Source organism: Mustela erminea, chromosome 1 (genome assembly GCF_009829155.1).
Source record: "Mustela erminea isolate mMusErm1 chromosome 1, mMusErm1.Pri, whole genome shotgun sequence".
In the NCBI taxonomy this organism is placed as follows: domain Eukaryota; kingdom Metazoa; phylum Chordata; class Mammalia; order Carnivora; family Mustelidae; genus Mustela; species Mustela erminea.
Window position 1 is genome coordinate 111,754,124 of NC_045614.1, and position 18,398 is coordinate 111,772,521.

Below are 18,398 nucleotides of genomic sequence, written 5' to 3' on the forward strand. Positions count from 1 at the left end.
GTGAGGAAAGCCTCTAGACTTAAAGGAGTTATTAAATTCAGGAAAGAAAGAGGATCAGAGATTTGCTGCAAGGATTTTGTGGTTAGTGACAGACTTGTAGCATTGACATCTTTCCTCTCCTTTCCTTTCGTCTCTGTCTTCTTATGCCATCTCCTCTCTCACCCACATTTGCCCTACCATGAATATGTAAGTAAGATTAAAGTACATGAATTTTGTATTCATTATTGATCATATTTTATTTATGGTTCTAAGTCAGAACATTAATTTTTCTCCATCGAGGAAATCAGATTTTATTTTGGAAGCGAGTGTGCAAAAAACTTTGAGACATGTGAAAACTCACTCTTAAATGTCCCTGGGCATGATTCAGAAATTGATTGAGGGAAGGGCTGAATTTCTGGCTTTTTAGGATTGTTGAGGTCTGGCAATGAGAAGCTGGGAAAATTGGCTTCTGGAAGAGGAATAACTTCACCATACTTTAGTGGAGGTAGCCGGTGAACATATCCCATTTGTCTCCAGTGGAAGGGAAAGTGTCTTTTACCTAGATCTCCTTCTTCTGAGTGCCTAGACGGTGGGCCATGGCCCCGGCGATGGTGATCTTCAGCATCCTGGCTTTGGGGTGGTGGATCACAAGGACCATGGTCAAAGAAATCATGGCTGTGGGGATGGTGTCCATGGGGACGGTGTCCATGGGGATGATGCTTATGGGGATGGTGTCCATGGGGATGGTGTCCATGGGGATGATGCTTATGGGGATGGTGTCCATGGGGATGGTGTCCATGGGGATGGTGTCCATGGGGATGGTGTCCATGGGGATGGTGCCCATGGGGATGATGCCCAGGAGGAGGGTGTCCGTGGGGATGGTGCTCACTGGAACTATGATTATGAGGGTGTCCATGGGTCCCACTGGGGCCAAAATGGGGGTGATGACATCCTGGTCCTGGAGGGGGCCATCGTGGAGGAGCTCCTGCCTGAAATGGTGGTCTGTCTTCTAGGAGAGGTGGGCATCCAAATTTATGTGGCTTGTGGGGATGATGGTGATCTCTAAATTCATTGGGCTTAAATGGAGGCTTCCCAGCAAGAGAATGCTCATGCCTACCAGAGTGGTGAGGATGGCCAAAATGGTGTGGTGTACCACTGATGTTTCTACATTCCTGGTAAAGGATACAGACAAGTGAGTGTCATTGCAGAACACAAAAGGAGTAGTTAGATGTGAAAGTCAGTTTAGACCAATGGATTTCAGACTTCCAGGCTCCACAAATCAATTTTTAAAATAGGATAGCAGTCTCAAACTTTTATCCATCCAAACTGACATTTAAAATGCAAACAATGGGGCACCTGAGTGACTCAGTCAATTAAGCATCCAGTCATGGTTTCCACTCAGGTCAAGATCTCAGGATTCTGAGGTTAAGCCCTATATCTGTCTCCATACTCAGCAGGGAATCTGCTTATGATTCTTTCTCTCCCTCTCCTTTGGCCCTTCTCCCTGCTTGAGCACACACACACACTCTCTCTCTCTCTTTCTCTTTAAAATAAATAAGTCAATCTTAAATAAAATAAAATACAAAAAAACTGTCATCTGCTACCATCATTATTTCACAATCGGACTATTTTGATAATACAAGAGTCAGAAATATATCTCAGAGTAAAGGTGGTTCTTCAGAGGCACTAAATATTGTATTATGAAAAACTTTACTTATCATCCCTATTTTCTCATTTTAACATCAAATGGTGAAATTACATTGTAGAATGTTACTTATACGGTATAAGCATTTCTTACTCCTTAAGGGTGACCATTTCATTTCTTCACTCTCCTTCTTGTCAAGATTTTAATTAAAAAAAAAAAAATCTGTGGAGCCTTACTCCTGGTGACCAACCTGCCTTGTTCACTCCCCCCCCCACCTTTGTTTTATGGTTTGGCACATAGACGTTTGTATTATTTTCAGTTTTTGCTGACATGAAAAATACTGTGATGACTATCTTGGTACAGAACAAAGCTTTCCGGGACAGATGTGAAACTCTGCTTTGTGCCTTATTTTATGTATCTTTATGTAATGTGTTTGAGGTTTATTCATTCCCCTTAGGTTCTAGGCTTGATGATGAAAGTGAAGATTTGAGTCTCAGGACTGGAGCTTTGGCTACAAGGACCATTTTCATATTCATTAGACGTTCATTGAATTGGTTATGATTTTACTTTACAAAGCTTACCTCTTCCCAATTGGGGTATCATATCAGCAATTGTACCCCATTTGTTCCCTGGGGGCCTATTCCCTCTGTATTCCTTTTCAGCCCCCTCTCATCTCTCTGCCTCTATCCCTATCTCCCCACCACCCCCAGAGCTAAAAGAACAAAATACACTATATGTATGAAAATATCTCTTTGTCTGGCACAACACATGACAAAGATGACTTAAGCAACCCACCTCAAAATTGAAGACTTCACAGTTTATGGCAATGTGTTCTGGCATTTCCAAGTCAGAGACTTCTACATCGTAGGATAAATCTGCTCTGCAGAATCCCAAGACCTGTAAAGAAGAGAGAAGCCTGTTCGTGTGTATACGTATGCACTTGTGTGTGTATGTGTGTGTGCAGGTCGTAAGAAGGTGCACAACTAGAGCTGTAAACTTTTATACGTTTGGGAAAGATGAGCTTTAGAAAAATCAGGGTAATATTGTTAAATATCTCTGCTAGTTATTTAACAATCTTTCCCAGTCAATACTTGGAGAAAGTGCAGTTTTCTAAGTGGTTCACTTGAAGTTGCTGTGGTTCTCTTCCATGAGGGGTCACACCAGGTTCACACCAGGGTCACCCCGTGGGGGGTTGTGAGGGATACCCCATCATTGATGCCTTGCCTTTCCTCCAACCCTTCTTCACTGGAGACCCAATTTTCCTGTGCCTAGAGAGAATGAAGAGAGGTGCCAAAGAGGAATTTGTACAACTTTACCCTGACCCTTGAAGGAAAGTTCTGGAAAGGAGGGAACCAGTATGAAAATGGGTTTGCTGGACCCTATCAAAGTGATTTAGGCTGTACCCTGAGTACAGAGGCTATGACTGGCTGGCATCCCTATGCTGCAGAGGCTCCTAAACCCAGCTGTCAAAATTAGACTAGGACAAGAAGACAATGCTTTTCTAGATGCGACAGTTAAGCACTGAGGTGCTGAGAACAGTTCTGGAGTCAGACGGAGCTACGTGAATTCTGGCTTCACCATTTACCAGTTGTGTGAGTTTAGGCAAGTCACTTGAAATTTCCAACTACCTTCAGGTTGTGGGAGGGCTTAATTAAATGAGATCATGCCGTAAAACCCTTAGGACTGAGACTCCTCTTCTCGGGCTGCCAAGTTTCTGCACTGGGTTGTTAAGGATTTGTTGAAGGAGGGACAGAGAGAGAGAGAGGGGTATCTTTTCTGGGGGCAGGATTCTAGAACTGCTTCAGGTGGGAACACTGACCAGCCAGAAGGGAACTAACGAATACTTCCTCTCTTCTGGACCCGGAGAATATGCTGTTAAACCTCAGAATTATCCTGAACTTGAAATCAGAATCCCACTGTTAAAATCCTATGTCCTAACACTGTCTAGCTAAGTGCACTTGGGCAACTGGTTAAACTTCTGGGCCCTTCTGTCCCACGGAAATGAGGGCAGACGTTTGCTTCTCCTCAGCACGGTTGTCACAGGGATCCAACAAGGCAGTAACATCAGTGGAGGTGTTTTGGAAACTCTAAGTCGCCCTACAAATGCTGAGTTTCACTAATAAAAGCTTTCTACAGATGCATGAGTATCCATTTATAAGTGATTAGGGGGAAAATCGCACTGGACTGAGCATTAGGAGAACTGGATTCTAATCTCAGCTTGGATATGAACCTTGGGCAAGCCCCCTTGCTGGTCCTTAGGTATGTCCATATTTGTCATAGGGGGTCACTGTGAAGAGCAAATGAGATGAAGTGAATGAAGGCACCCATGGTGTAGGCTCTTAACCTTTTAGCTAAGTCTTTAATCCTAGTGAGTTTAAGTTCAATCTCAGTGTCAAGGTTAGGTATTTATTGTGCATATTATAAAATCATACTCTTATGATTCATTTAACTTCCCTGTGCTTCAGTTTCTCCATCTCTAAGAGAGACAAAAATAGTATCTTCCTCACAGGGTGGTGGAAGGGTGCCTGATGCATGGGGGGTGGTCTCTGAATGTTACCTATAACCAAATACTCTAGTATTTCAGAGACATTTATTATACTCACATTATGGTGCCTGGGGAAATGGTGGCTCCTGGAGCAGTTTCTCACAGAGAAGTCCACGTAGTAGTTGGTTCTTTCCCCTCCTCTCTAGAACAAATTGGATCAAAGCAGTTTCAGGCACATAAGATGTTAGAATAAAGGAAGAGGCCGTAGATGCCTACTACCCAATGGACTGTAAAGCACCACGGTGATTCAAATCGCCAATATGTGCCCTTTTTCTCATGGCCACTGTCTTTTAAAAATTTATCACGTAAGTGATAAGGCAAATACTATTTCATTGAAAAGGTCAAATAATATAGACATAACCAAGCAGTGTGAAAACTGACCCTTCCTGCTCCTGATCTCTTCTTCCCAGAAGTACCCCTACCACATATCTCATGTGTTTCTTCTAGCTTTTTCCTAAATATATTGCCCATATACACACATATCTAATCAACACAAATGGGATCAGAGTCCAAGTTTCATTCTCTAACCTGCTTTTCCCCTTAGGAACTCTTCCCAGTGCATACAGACCCAAAACATTCTCTCTAGTAACTGTGCTGTATTCATTCCATCACAGGTACACACCGTAATTAATTTAACTTGGCATTTTCAAAATGCAAGACATTCATCAGAGAACCACTTTATAACACCCCTCTGGGTGGGAGGCAACAGGAGCCCTGGACTGGAATGGAAGGCAGGGGAACTGCCTTGCACCAGCCACACCCCTGGGTGTGCTGAGACGGCGTCTCTGTGCCTCAGTTTCCCATCATCATACAAGGAGGTTAGGACTGGGTGATTTTCAACGACTCACATAACCCCAATAATGCTCTTCTGTCTTTCCCTCCTTCCTGTTTTGAGTTTGCCCTCCTCTTCAGTAGATATTTATATTCTCACAACTCCCCAACATTAAAAAACTGCAGGAAAGCAGTTTCTTCGGTATCTCTTGCCTTTCGGTTGAGGCTGCAACAGGGCCCTCAGTTAGAAAGGAGCTGGACATGTGAGGCCAGTGGAGAGGGCCAGTGCCACCGAGTCTGGACCTGCCAGGTTGGAGTTGGGTCCTCAGAAGCCAGCTGACGTGAGCAGAGACTCACCGCTCTGACAACTCTCTCCACTCGGTCCACTCTGAAAGCAGCAAAATCTCCATTCTCCCGTTTGTACTTCTCAAGGGCTTTGTTGGCTAGTGCCCTGTAAAGCTCAGTTTCTTCTAGGAAGTCGAAGAGTACAGGGCTATCTTTAGTATTGGTCAGTGCCGAAGAGACTAGGGAAAGAAGATGGCAATTTTGCAGTACTGGGTTGGAAACAGCAATGTCAATGCTGGGACTTAATACACATAAGTATGGTAGCAAGAGGAATGATCGCTCCCATTTTACAGATGAGCAAATTGAGGGTTGGAGAAGCTAAGTGATTCGCTTGAGATCAAATCCTCCAGTCAGTAGCAGAGCTCTGCTTAAATCCAGATCTTTTTGATGCTTTAGTCTCTGTTGTGTACCCATTGAGACACACCTCCCATCACTCACAAAGGGTTAATATTTCACTAAACTCCTCCTGTCTCTCCGAGGAGGCAGAGGCATTATTAACAGAGTTTTGCCCAGAGAGAGAAGATACAGGTCACTCTTTCTTCAAGGTGACTTCCTGAAGGAGTCACTTGGCTATGAAATTGTTGTAAGTTGAATCATGTTGCAATGGACAATTTTTAAAGGAATTCTGTAATGATTCTTTTGGAAACAACAACAAAAAAGAGGATGACACTCAGAGTCAATAGTCCCGAAATAGGATCATGTCTTTACCACATTTTCGCTGTGTTCCCAAGGCCAAGTCACTGAACTGCTTTGAGACTCGGTTATTTTATCTCTAAAATAGAAAGTATCATAATCTTTACCTCGTATGGTCTTGTTGTAAGAAGAGAAATGGGATAAACTGTGTAACCACTTTGGGAACTCTACAGTAATACACAACTTTTAGATGCTGAAATCAGTAATGGAGTGCTAAGTAGTCTGCAAAGTATGCTACATATAGCATCTTAATTCTAAGAAGGATCTGGAAGGCTAATACTATTATGATCCTTATTTTACAAAGGAGGAAAGCTTAAAGAGGTTAAGTAACTTGCCCTTAAGATGGTACAACTATTAAGTGAGGAAGCTGGGATTCAAACTCAAATGTGACCTCAGAACATACGTTCTGTACAATGATACTGTACCACCTCTTACAGATTTCTATTCTATATCGAATTTCTTTAAGGGAAGGTGTACTGGTAACAGAAGAAAACCCTCTCCCTTCTCCTCTGAAGACAGCAAATAATAATTGAGTCTATGAGGGAAGGAACCATTTGTTAGCATTATATGATGAATACCATGGTGTAATTGTTAATCCAGAATTAGCATTTTAACAGATGACCATACCAGAACTTGTGGTGCAGTTATAGTCATTCACTCTGAAATGCTGGGAGTCATTCAAACATTGTGTAGCTATTACCTTACACTGTCCGATCACCTGTAAGAGAAAAGGGTTTGTGTCATTGCATACTGCTTTCTCTGGGTTGAACATGAGGGGACAAAAAGTGAGGTCACATACCCCTACTATCAACTGAGAATTCAGCTATGTTTTCTCTCACCAAATCCTCTTTCAAAACCTGTATTGTCTTAGTCTATATCTGGAAGCTGAACGCTGTAGGCTTCCAAAACCTTCATGAGAGCCAGGGAGAAACTGTTTAAACAGATCATGACCATATCCCAAACATTTTCAAGGGAAAAAAGTACTAAAAGTTCTTTGTATGCAAATATCTTATTTTCTAGAAGTGAAATCTTGTGTATGTGCTTAATGTTCTTTGTGTTCTCTTCCCATGGTGAAGAGTCTGGTGAGTGCCCACATGCAATGTGTATAGAATAAGACCCTATTCCTCAAGGTCACCGCAGTTAATCCCTTTGGCTATTCCTGCCGGTGGGGCCAGTCTTTATAGGACATACTCACAAGTTCATAGGTACTTAGACCCATGGAGTGGACCTTGGAGTCCAGCTACTCCAAACCCCTCCTCTTCTTTCACAGTTGAAGAGGCAAAATTCTAACAACTTTAGGTGATTTGCCCAAGGTCTCACAGCTGGGCTTCTTATCCCATGAGACCATAATCCCCAGGATCCCGGATCCCAGGTATGGCTCTCAAGAGACTATTCCTCAAGGTCAACATAGTCTTCATGAGTCAAGAGGCAGAATCTGCTCTTCCTTTCTCGCTGTGTTAGCCACCAGGCATGCAGCCACCCTGTGTAAGCAGAGTAGACAGAGGTCAAGGTCAAGAACGATAAAAGAAGGAGAAGGGTACCTTGCTTACTTACTATCTCAGGTACACGTTTAGAAAGAGCTGGCTCACAGTCATCCCAGTGTTTCCTGGATAGGACCGAACAGTCAGATTCTTTCACATCCAAGACTAGGTAATAGACAGCTGCAGATTCCTGAGGAATGCCAAGAGAGCAACAGGTGAATAGCATGTGGGAGCCCAGTGCTTTTTTGAGAGAAGCAGTCTCTTTATTTCTGAAACAGAAGTCCTGCTCCTCTCCAAGCCCTCACAGATGTCCTACCTTTGTGTCATTTGATCTACTTATTTTGAATAAATAGCTTCAAAGAGTTGCTTCCAAATGTTCTTTCTAACTGGTCATGATGCTGCTTCTGCCCACGAGCTTTAAAAAGCAACTAAATAGCAGTGTGGGTTTGGGTGGAGGTGGTGAAGGTGCAAGCCCAGAATTATAAGTGATGACAGCCTCCAATCTGTACGCGCAGTCATGTCCTCTCTCCCAGCTCTATTCCTGAACTTGGATTGCTTGCCTTGATTTCAACTTGCCCAAAGCTGAAACCACTCTCTTCTCCTACAAACCAGCTCCCTCTCCCAACTCCCCTTGTCTTTGAGCAGAGGCGTCATTAATTACAGATCACTTTAGTCTCTGGCTTAGAATCAGAATCGGATGATCAACTTTGACTTCTTTCCTTTGCTTTCACTATCCAGGCACCAGGCCTGCCCACCGTCTTTCTTTGAAATGTCTCCTGTCTTTCCTTCATTCTTCCTGTTCTGATTCCCACTGCCTGAGGCTGGTCCTCATTTCCTCCCTCCCGAACACAGAAAAGAGCTTCCTGGTTCATGGCACCTGCCTCCATCTCTCCAGGCACACTGTGGACCTGCCTTAATCACCCACGTATCTTCTCACCACCACTCAGAGGTAGCACTGTCCCAAGCCATCCTATGCTCTGCACAGGAGGCAGAGAGCCTGAAATGGAACCAACAGTCGCTGAATTGCTGCTTGAATCCTGAAGTCCAGCCATCGGTCTTGGTCTCTGCAACCTGTAATGTCGCCGTCTCTAATACTGGTAAGAAGTAGAATTTCTCTGCTTGTCTTCTTGCGCAGCTCTGTGGTCTGGCCTCCTTGATTTCAGCAGTTCCACCAAAGGAAGCATGTGGAGGAGCCCAGTCTTATTTTGGTGGTGGGGTGGGGAGGGAAGCCTCCTTCCAGAATCTCTATCAAGCCCTCAAATGTACTCCAAATGAGCATTTAATCTTACTATTATGTGAAAGCAGTAGGCTCTCTTTGCTTCAAGATAAGCCTAGTTTCTCTTCCAACGTGATAGCTGCTCCAAAGCCCACATACATCTTCTGGAACTACCCCCCTCCCCCCTTCCCCCTCGGCTTATGTGCAATTACTCCCTGACACACTCCTTCCTGATTCCCTACCCACACCCCTCTCCCACCCAATTTTAATCTCCTTTCCTTAGATTGTTTCAGCGCCTATACCGCTCATTTGGCTATGGAACTGTGCCCTATCTTACACAGTTTGCCTGTGCGTGTCTGTGAGTCAATGATTCTTTCCTTGAGGACGCCGGCCACGCTTTGCTCTAAGTCTTCTCTTACAGTACTTATTATTTGATTTGGCTCAGAATAAATGCTTATAGGGACTTAGAGACTGATTCACAATTAAGGACATACGAATAACAGTTGTGAGTTCGAAGGAAAGAAGAACAATGTAGAGCAGCAGCAGACACTAAACGGGAAGCCCTAGCCGAAGCCACTGCATAGGGCAAAGCAGCAAGATTCTGGCCCAAAACCACTTTCCCCTCGGGGCTCCTGGTCTCCCAGCTCAGCTCTGGCCCTGCCGATTCCTCACCGCTTGGTCCACATGGGCATCAGCGACCCGCAGCAACTGGAAAAGGTAGCCATGCCGCCGTCCCTTATTGATCACGTCTAGCACTTTCCCAGCAAAGGGCTCAGTAGCATCGCAGTCTGCGGGACTCACGGTGGCGGTGGCGGCGCAGGAGTTCTGCAGCGCGAGCAAGGGGAGCAGGAGCAGTGTTGCCCTGAAGGCTCTCATTTCCCACACATGTGAAAACCACCCCTTGCTATAGTTTTATCCCAGCAGAGAATTTTATACAGACTTTCTAAAACACATACAAACACACACACACAATTGATTAAACAAAGTCTTTATGCATTTCTGTTATGTAACCAGGGAGAGTCACCTTGACCCCTGGTTAAAACATCTGTCAACATGCTGTAAATGATTAGTGGGTCCCTGGGGACAGAAAGTCAAGACATGCCTCTGGTGAGTGGGTAGACCTGTGATCCGCACGAAATCTGGATTTTTCTAGTAGTAGCAGATCCAGAGTGTGTTTTGACCTTAAGCACAGCCTACATCGGCATGTGGGATGGGGTTAGAAGTAAAGCAGTTCTCTGCCTGCCTGTCTCCACCAGGAATCTCCATCATCACGCCCCGCGCCCCCCCACTCATTATTACACCCAAAGTCCTCAGTAGGATGTAGCTGCATTGCTTAAGGGAGGGACCACATTAAAGGGTTAGCACCATAAAAGGAACTGAGTTCTGAGTAAAATAGAAGGATTAAAAGCCTGTGACTTTGGAGTCTGATCTGAATTTCAAACCTGCCCTGTTCTCCTACTGTGTGATGCTGGGTAAACTACAAAACTTCTCTCATTCTTAATTTTCTCATTTACAAAATGGAGATTCACAACTCTTGGCAGGATTGGGTGATGCTTAAATAAGAAAACACATAGAAAGTAATTAGCGCAATGCTCGGCACGGATTCAGGTGTTGACTAAGGGATGTGCAGTCTTGTTATCATTGTGATCACTACAGTTATCTGAGAAGAATTGGGGACACCCCATGTCATTTCAGTTCCTTGTGGCCCCTAAAGTGTGCTAAAGAGAATTGGTTTATGCGGAAGAGAATGGTGGTAAGGGTAGGAGTCAAGCAATCTGATGTTCCTCCCAGTAAAGGGGTTGGGAGGACTAACCCCTAGGAGGGGCTCTGCATGGGAGGCAGACCTCGGGTTAAGTTGATACCACAACCCACCCTTTTAGAGAAATAATACACCTGTACACACTCTTCCCACCAGCAGCAGCCAGCAACAGACAGGACCGGAGGGAATCATCCCAGATTCCCTCCCATGACCAGTCCCTTGAACAGCAGCTCCCCTCTTCCTGCTCTCTCTCTGCAGTGAGTTGTTTCTAAAGGCCAAAGCAGTGGTTCTAATACACTGGGAATCACCTTGTTGGGTCCCCAATGTTGGGTCCCCCAATAATGGGTCCGTGATTAAAGGAGTGAGACTGATACAAAGCGAAGGTCAAGCAAAGCTTTATTTCATGCCAAGCATCAAGAATCAAACTGAACGTTCACCTCTTACAGAGAGGGCGACCCCTCTCTGCTTCACAGACTAGCTTTTAAGGGCAAAGGCCATGCAGTTGGGCCTGGCCAGGCATAGGTGGCCAATGAAATTGTAACACACAGAGAAAGCTGCACAGTCATGCTAGGTGACCAATTGAATTACAATTTACCCTAGTAGATATTTGAACTAGCCTATCACCTTGGCCAGAATTGGCACCCAAAGGGCACCCAAAGGATGGGGCCCATACTCCTTGGTAGCTAGGGAGACAGTATGCGTGCTTTACTGATTGGATGTCTCCACCTGACCTGACTCATCCCTGCAATCGGGGTGTTATCTCCACCTGACCCAACCCACCCTTGTATCTGGGCTTTGTTACCTGGGACTGGTTTCCTGGACTTGCTTTTAAGTAAGTTCCCCTGGGGTGGGGGGTGGGGGCAGGGTCAATTTAAGTCTTACTGCATAAACAACAAACTGGCAGTTTGAGCAGGGGTAGGACGGCTCTGGCTGAATAGGCCCTTACATTCCCCCCTTTTCTTTGGAGATTAGTCAAATCTTTGACTTTTAGCCAGTTCTATGCCCTCTTTTTAATGGCTGCCAGACTGTTTTAATGACTCCAGAGTGATTTACCCAGAAACAGCATTCCTCTCCTAGGGCTATGCAGAGCCCCGCTTTTCCTAGAAATATTATGTCAAGCCCTTATTGTCTATATTTCTCACCTATATTTTAACAACAGGAGCAACAATGAACTCAATGAACTCATTGTTTCTGAGTCTTAGCTTTAGTCCACGATCGGCAGGGTCCATCGGCAGTGGCATCCACCTCTGGGGGGTGTCCTCGTCCTTGGCTCGTTTGACATGACCTGTGTGAATCCACGCCGTCTACTTTTATTGCCGTGGGGGTGGTCGGGATGACAGCAAATGGTCCCTTCCAGCGAGGCTCTAAGACTCCCACTTGGTGGCAGCGCATCCAAAGCAAGTCCCTGGGTTGGCGAGGATGTGGCTCCACCTCCGTCTTCGTCCCAGTGTGGGCAGTTCGGATTCCTGTGAAGGCTCCTTCCAAGATGACTGCAATGCCTGCAGTGACTGGGGTACAGATTGGTCAGTCATTTCTGCTAGGACAACCTCTTGTAGCCGAGGGCAGAGTGTGTGTGTGTGGGGGGGTGCGGTGTTTCCTGAACATTATTTCAAATGGGGTCACCTTGTTTAAGCAGGGTGTACATCGTGCCCTGAGGAGGGCCAAAGGAAGGAGATCCACCCATCCATCGCCAGCCTCCAGAATTAGCTCTGTCAAGGTCTCTTTGAAAGTTTGATTCATTCTTTCTCCTTGCCCAGAGCTCTGGGGCCAGCAGGCACAATGTAGTTTCCAATTAGTGCCCACAGCCTTGGCCAATACCTATGAGACTGAACTCATAAATGCAGGGCCGTTGTCTGACCCAATTACGAGAGGTAACCCAAACCTCTAGTAACTTTTTGGTTACCACTCCTGCCATCTCATGTTTGGCAGAAAAAAAGCCTCTACCCAGCCTACTGTCCATATAGATGTTGGCGGTCTTACCCTTGGCCATCTGTAGTGCCTTGGTGAGTGCAATCAGCTCTGCTTTTTCCACCAAGGTTCCGTGTGGCAGGGCTGTTGTCCAGATTTCCTACTCAGGAGAAACCACCGCAGCCCCTGCATACCTCTTTCCATCGACCATGTAGCTACTTCCTTCTGTGAACAGAGTCATCTCTGCATCCGGGAGGGGAGTATCTCTAAGATCTAGCCTTATTCCTGCGACCTGGGTTAGGACCTCCCCACAGTCATGTGGGTGCTCAGCCAGCACCTCTGGTAGCAACGTGGCTGGATTTAGCACCTCCGGAGGCTGGAAGGTCACTTTCGGTTCATTGAGGAGGAGGGCCTAATACCCTGTCACTCGGGCATTTGTGATCCACCGATCTGGTGGGGGTCTGGAGAAGGCCCTCAATAGTGTGAGTGGTGGTCAAGATGAGATTTGACCACCAAAGTCAATTTACGCGCATCCTTGACCAGGAGGCCCATGGCAGCAATTATGCAGAGGCAAGTTGGGGGGAACCCAGCCACTACTAGATCTAGTTTTTGTTTTGTTTTGTTTTGCTAAGATAGGCTACTGGCCTTTGCCAAGGCCCCAGAGTCTGAGTCAAAACTCTCTTGGCCACCCCTGCCTTTTCATCCACATACAAGCAGAAGGGCTTGGTCACGTCTGGGATGGCCAATGCTGGGGCACTTAGTAAGGCTCTTTGTAATTCCCGAAATCCTCCTTCTGCCTCAGCTGGCCACTCTACCATAGTGAGTCCTCCCTTAGTCAGTTCATAGAGAGGTTGGGCAATCTCTGCAAACCATGGTATCCATGGCCTGCAGTAGCCCACCATCCCAAGGAACTCCCTCCCTTGTCGGGGCATGGTGGGGCAGGGGTAGTGGGTAATCACCCGTTTCCTGAACTCAGACAGCGAAAGCACTCCCCCATGGAGATCAAAGCCTAAATAAGTGGCATGGCTCTGACAAAGCTGTGCTTTCGTTGCTGACACTTGATACCCTTTTTCCTGCAGAGTCTGTAAGAGACCTCTCATCCCCTGCAAGCATGACTCATAGTCCTCAGCAGCTATTTCCATTATTCCCACTAACTCAGTCAGATTCTTCCTTTTAAATCCTTCAATTTTCTGAAGTTTCCCCCTTATATCTGGGGCTGACTGATTGGCAAAGGCAAGATCGTTTAAACAAGCTATCATGCAATTTCTCTGAAGTTTACCTCAAGTTATCTAGCTTAGGTAAACAAACATTTAAAGACAACCAAATCTAGAATTTAACATCCATAAAGGTGTGTTATTAAAACTAATTTTTCTCTCTAAAATAACCCTCATTCCCAGAGATAGTCAAATCAGGACTAATTCTTTTGAAAAACAAGTCAAATTTTAACAAACTCAGCATAAACTCAAAAAACAAGTCAAATTTTAACAAACTCATAACATAAACTCAGCAAGTGAGTGTTCAAATAGATCTTTTAGAATCTGCTTTGCTGGAATTTTTCCTAGGAATCTCTAAATTGAACTTTTGGTAGCCTCTCGAGGCCAGAAGCCAAGCCACGTAGTTGCCATCAGACATGCCTGCAATACCTGTCGATTTGAGTGAATACCTCTTCCTGAGGTCCTGCCCCTGCCAGGGAGTGACATTCTTTACTCACCTGGTAAGGCTGCTGGGAACTCTGTAAGCAAGGTATCAGGCCAACAGTTCCAAAGGGCTTTACGGCTCCAGGTTTTATAAAGTCAACCCTAGTTCCTTTAAACTGTCTGGTCATATCTGAGTCTTTTCAAATATGACATTCCAGTCAAAGCCTTGGTAAAATAACCAGTGTTTCCAATGATGTCCTGTTACAAGAACAGATTCTTATTGAACTTATGCAAATGACCGATTGCCGTGGAAGAAAGAACACTTGCTGAGACCTTTTGGTTTCAGAGGGTTCAGACAGAGAGAAAAGTTGAATGCCTTGATTCCTTTACAAATGAGTACTTTTACATCTCTATAGTTTACAGATAATTTAAGAAAAAGTTTCCCTAGTCTGGAATAGCAAACATTACAGAACCAGTCATGTTTAAAATAAGACAAAACATTAAGAGACACAACATTACAACCTTTCAGTTCATTTAGTCCCATGTTACTAATTCTGATTTAGTCTAAATGCAGCTCTTACTTCTGGAAATTCTTACCCAATTAAGTTCCCAGGATTTTAACATATCAAAGACCTGTATTTGTCCTGAGAGTCTCCCATATGAATTTCCTTTAGGGCAGAATTCATCTTACAAGAGAATTAAAACAATTTACGAATGAAAAAAACTCAGAACAGATATGGTTAAATATCAAGTGATGACCCTTATTAAAACATTAAAACTTTAGGAAATGTATAGAACCTCTAGAGTAGTTACCACATTTACCCAAATGTAACCCAAGGTTTATCATTGGTTAGGAGTACTCCCTGAGTAACTTAGCATATCAAAGAAAAGCCTTGTGAGTCAAAGAGATCTCATTTACAACTCTGGGCAGGCAAAGAGAAAACATTTACATTTTTTAACAGATCAATTAACCTAAGAAAACTTTCCCCTTTTTTTTTTTTTTTAAACAGAGAGAAAACCAGCTTTTTTACACCAGTGTCTTTCCTTTTTTCCATCAGTATTAGTTACACTTAGCAGAATTTTGTACTCTTAGAAACACCTTAACCTCTACTGAAGACTAAATATAAACCAATTGTGAACTGTCACAACAGAATTCTTTAGATGGCAAATTTATCTATTAGGTAAACACAAAACATGTTTACCAACAGATTAGTTTCTTTGCAGTAAGAAGTCAAAAGCACAAACCTACATCCAGAACTCAATGCTTTAGCATTTTATCCCATTTGGTTTGAAGTTTCAGATTACCAAAGACTCTGAAAGCTACTTTAACAATTACCCATTAAAACTTTGAGACAGACAATGAACCATCAGTTTAGTCATCTCTTTGTTAACAGATTTTAACAAGTAACATGAGCTTATTTGACTTAAGTGAAAACTTAAGTAAAAACTCTGAAGCTTCACATTTACTACTGTTAACTCAAAAGACATGTTCATCCTAATTAACCTAACAAACTTAACTTAATTCAAATACTGATTCACGTTCCACCTGGGCCCACTCTGCTTTGAATGTTTACCTGAGACCTGCGTGGGAAGATCTGGAGTGGGGGGTGTTGGTCCATGGGTGCTCTTCTTGTTTCCTGACAGTGAAGAACAGAACAAAGTGCCACCAGAAGGCAGAAAAAGGGTTCCCAGTTCTAGGACTCATCAGCTCCAAGAGAGGAGCAGATGCCATGCTTTCCCGCCAGCCAGGGGGAGGCGGCTAGGCAGTCCCCATCAGGCCACAGAGGGCAAGGAATGTCCCTGAAACAAAGGTAGTTTCGGCAGTTGCTTGGGAATATTCCTTAAACTCTCTGTCTCGAGTTAGACTAACCCCAGTTGGCTCCAGTTATACCCCTTAACACGAAATGAGTGAGGAAGAAACCCCACATCTATTAGGAGGAATGGAGAGACAAAAGTCAGAGTCCCCTTATTCTTTGCTTGCCCCATTCTGTCCAACACAACAGACAACAAAAAGAACAAGACAAAAACAACCACAGACCCAGCGGCCCTCACCCAGAGCCTGCCCTTGGTGGGAGTTTTCTCAGCTCCCTAGAGACACTCACCAGAAGGGATTTTCTCAGTCCCCTAGAAATGAGCAACACAACAGGCAACAAGAAGACAAGACAAAGACAACCAGACCTAGCAGCCAGTGGAGAATTTCTCAGTCTCCTGCAACAACCCGCTGGTGGGGGTTTTCTGGGCCCCCTGACTGCCTAGGGAGACTCAGACCCCTAGACGATCTACCAGAAGAGGGATGGGGCTCCCCACATCCACTCCAGCCCTGGGGAACATGGCTGCGTCCAGCTTCTCCCCAGTGGGCCATACCCGGAGCTCTGCAACTAGACAGACAGACTGGATCCCACAGAATAAAATCTGGAGATCTTACCTCTGGAGGCTTTTCTCAGAAATTCTGATGCTGGCTCAGTTCTCATCCTTTAATCCCGGATGAGCCCCCAATGTTGGGTCCCCCAATAATGGGTCCGTGATTAAAGGAGTGAGACTGATACAAAGTGAAGGTCAAGCAAAGCTTTATTTTGCACCAAGCATCAAGAATCAAATTGAACGTTCGGGGCCACACCTCTTACAGAGAGGGTGACCCCTCTCTGCTTCACAGACTAGTTTTTTTTTTTTTTAAAGATTTTATTTATTTGACAGACAGAGATCACAAGTAGGCAGAGAGGCGGGGAAGAAGCAGGCCCCCTGCTGAGCAGAGAGCATGATTCGGGGCTTGATCCCAGGACCCTGGGATCATGACCTGAGCCTAAGGCAGAGGCTTCACCCACTGAGCCATCCAGGCACCCCCAACAGACTAGCTTTTAAGGGCAAAGGCCATGCGGTTGGGCTTGGCTGCACACAGGTGGCCAATGAAATTGTAACACACAGAGAAAGCTGCACAGTCATGCTAGGTGACCAATTGAATTACAATTTACCCTAATAGATATTTGAACCAGCCTATCACCTTGGTCAGAATTGGCACCCAAAGCGTGGGGCCCATACTCCTTGGTAGCTAGGGAGACAGTATGCGTGCTTTACTGATTGGATGTCTCCACCTGACCTGACTCATCACTGCATTGGGCTGTTATCTCCACCTGACCTGACCCACCCTTGTATTTGGGCTTTGTTACCTGGGACTGGTTTCCTGGACTTGCTTTTAAGTAAGTTCCCCTGGGGTGGGGGGTGGCGGCAGGGTCAATTTAAGTTTTACTGCATAAACAACAAAATGGCAGTTCAACCGGGGTAGGGCGGCTCTGGCTGAATAGGTCCTTACAGGCCTTATGTCTAGGCCTATTCCCAGAGCAATTAAATCATCATCTCTTGGGGGTGGACCCAGGTGTGGGTACTTCAAAAACTTCCAGGTGATTCCAATATATATTCACAGTCAAGAGCCACTGGACTCTAAACAGACCCTGAAGGGAGGAAAAGAATTGGAAGAGGGAAGGAAAGGGGAGGGTAAGTAAAAATCAGGCCTCACTTCCCAGAGTTACAGGTTGGCCTAGCAAGGGCTAACCATGGAAGACACATGTTTTCAATTGTGCTTGATATTGAGCTTTTAGTATCAGTGACACTAGCTTTTGAATGCCTCAAGAGAACCTCTTCAGTGAATTTTAGAATGACGGGAATGGTATGGAATCTGGCCAAGGTTCTACTATGGGGACTCGAATGGGGGTGAGACAGGGAGATGGTTATAGATGAACACAGAAACCTGTACATTTCGATGAGTTGAGCTCCTCCATTAAGCCTTCTATTCTTGCTGTCTTGGCCAACCCAACACAGAGGGCCTGTGGGGGAGCTGAATGCTGGTGGAGGGAAAGGCTGGGGAGGAAAGGACTCCTGGGATGAAGATAAGCTTTTCCTCCAGTTTTGCTGAGATTTAGGTGTGCCTCTTGAGCCGTGCATTCTCTTCCCCTTCCTTCACTGAACCTTCAAGTTCAGTACAGTGCTAGTGATGCATTGTTTCTTATTAGACTCTTGAGTGAGACAGGTTCTAACACTTGGCATGACGCCTCTCCTCCATCATTTTTCCTTCCTATAGGAAGCAGCTAAGACTAACAGCGTGTGAATATTGTCTGCTGCTCTTAAATGAATGCTGTCAAGGCCTATGTGACTCTTCTAAGAACCAGTGCCAGGCCGGAACACAGTAGTTACACTTGCAAATTCCCTGTTGTACTAGCTTGCTAGGGCTGCCATAAGAAAGTATTAGAAACTGAGTGGATGAAATGACAGCAATTAATTTCCTCACAATCTTGGAGACTAGAAGTCCAAAGTCAAGTTGTCAGCAGGTTACTTTCTTTTGAGGCCTCTCTCCTTGACCACCTTCTCTGTCCTTGTATGGTCTTGCTTCTGTGCTCATCTGTGTTCCTGGGCTCATCTGGGCCCATG

The 18,398-nt window shown here is 45.0% G+C and overlaps 1 protein-coding gene across 3 annotated transcripts; it reads right to left on the reverse strand.

The window, feature by feature from the left end:
* Positions 1 to 224: 224 nt before the first annotated feature.
* On the reverse strand, positions 225 to 9,604 carry HRG (histidine rich glycoprotein). Of its 3 annotated transcripts, XM_032338200.1 has the most exons (8): positions 9,348 to 9,604; positions 7,533 to 7,649; positions 6,606 to 6,696; positions 5,298 to 5,464; positions 4,228 to 4,311; positions 2,420 to 2,521; positions 739 to 1,151; positions 225 to 678 (listed from the first exon to the last, which is right to left on the reverse strand). In XM_032338200.1, the coding sequence occupies exons 1-8, from the start codon at positions 9,549 to 9,551 to the stop codon at positions 291 to 293; spliced, it is 1,566 nt and encodes a 521-aa protein (XP_032194091.1). In that variant the 5' UTR covers positions 9,552 to 9,604; the 3' UTR covers positions 225 to 290. The 3 variants fall into 3 exon arrangements, with proteins under 3 accessions (XP_032194091.1, XP_032194100.1, XP_032194081.1); XM_032338209.1 differs by having other exon boundaries at positions 225 to 1,151; positions 9,483 to 9,604; XM_032338190.1 differs by having other exon boundaries at positions 225 to 1,151.
* Positions 9,605 to 18,398: the final 8,794 nt, after the last annotated feature.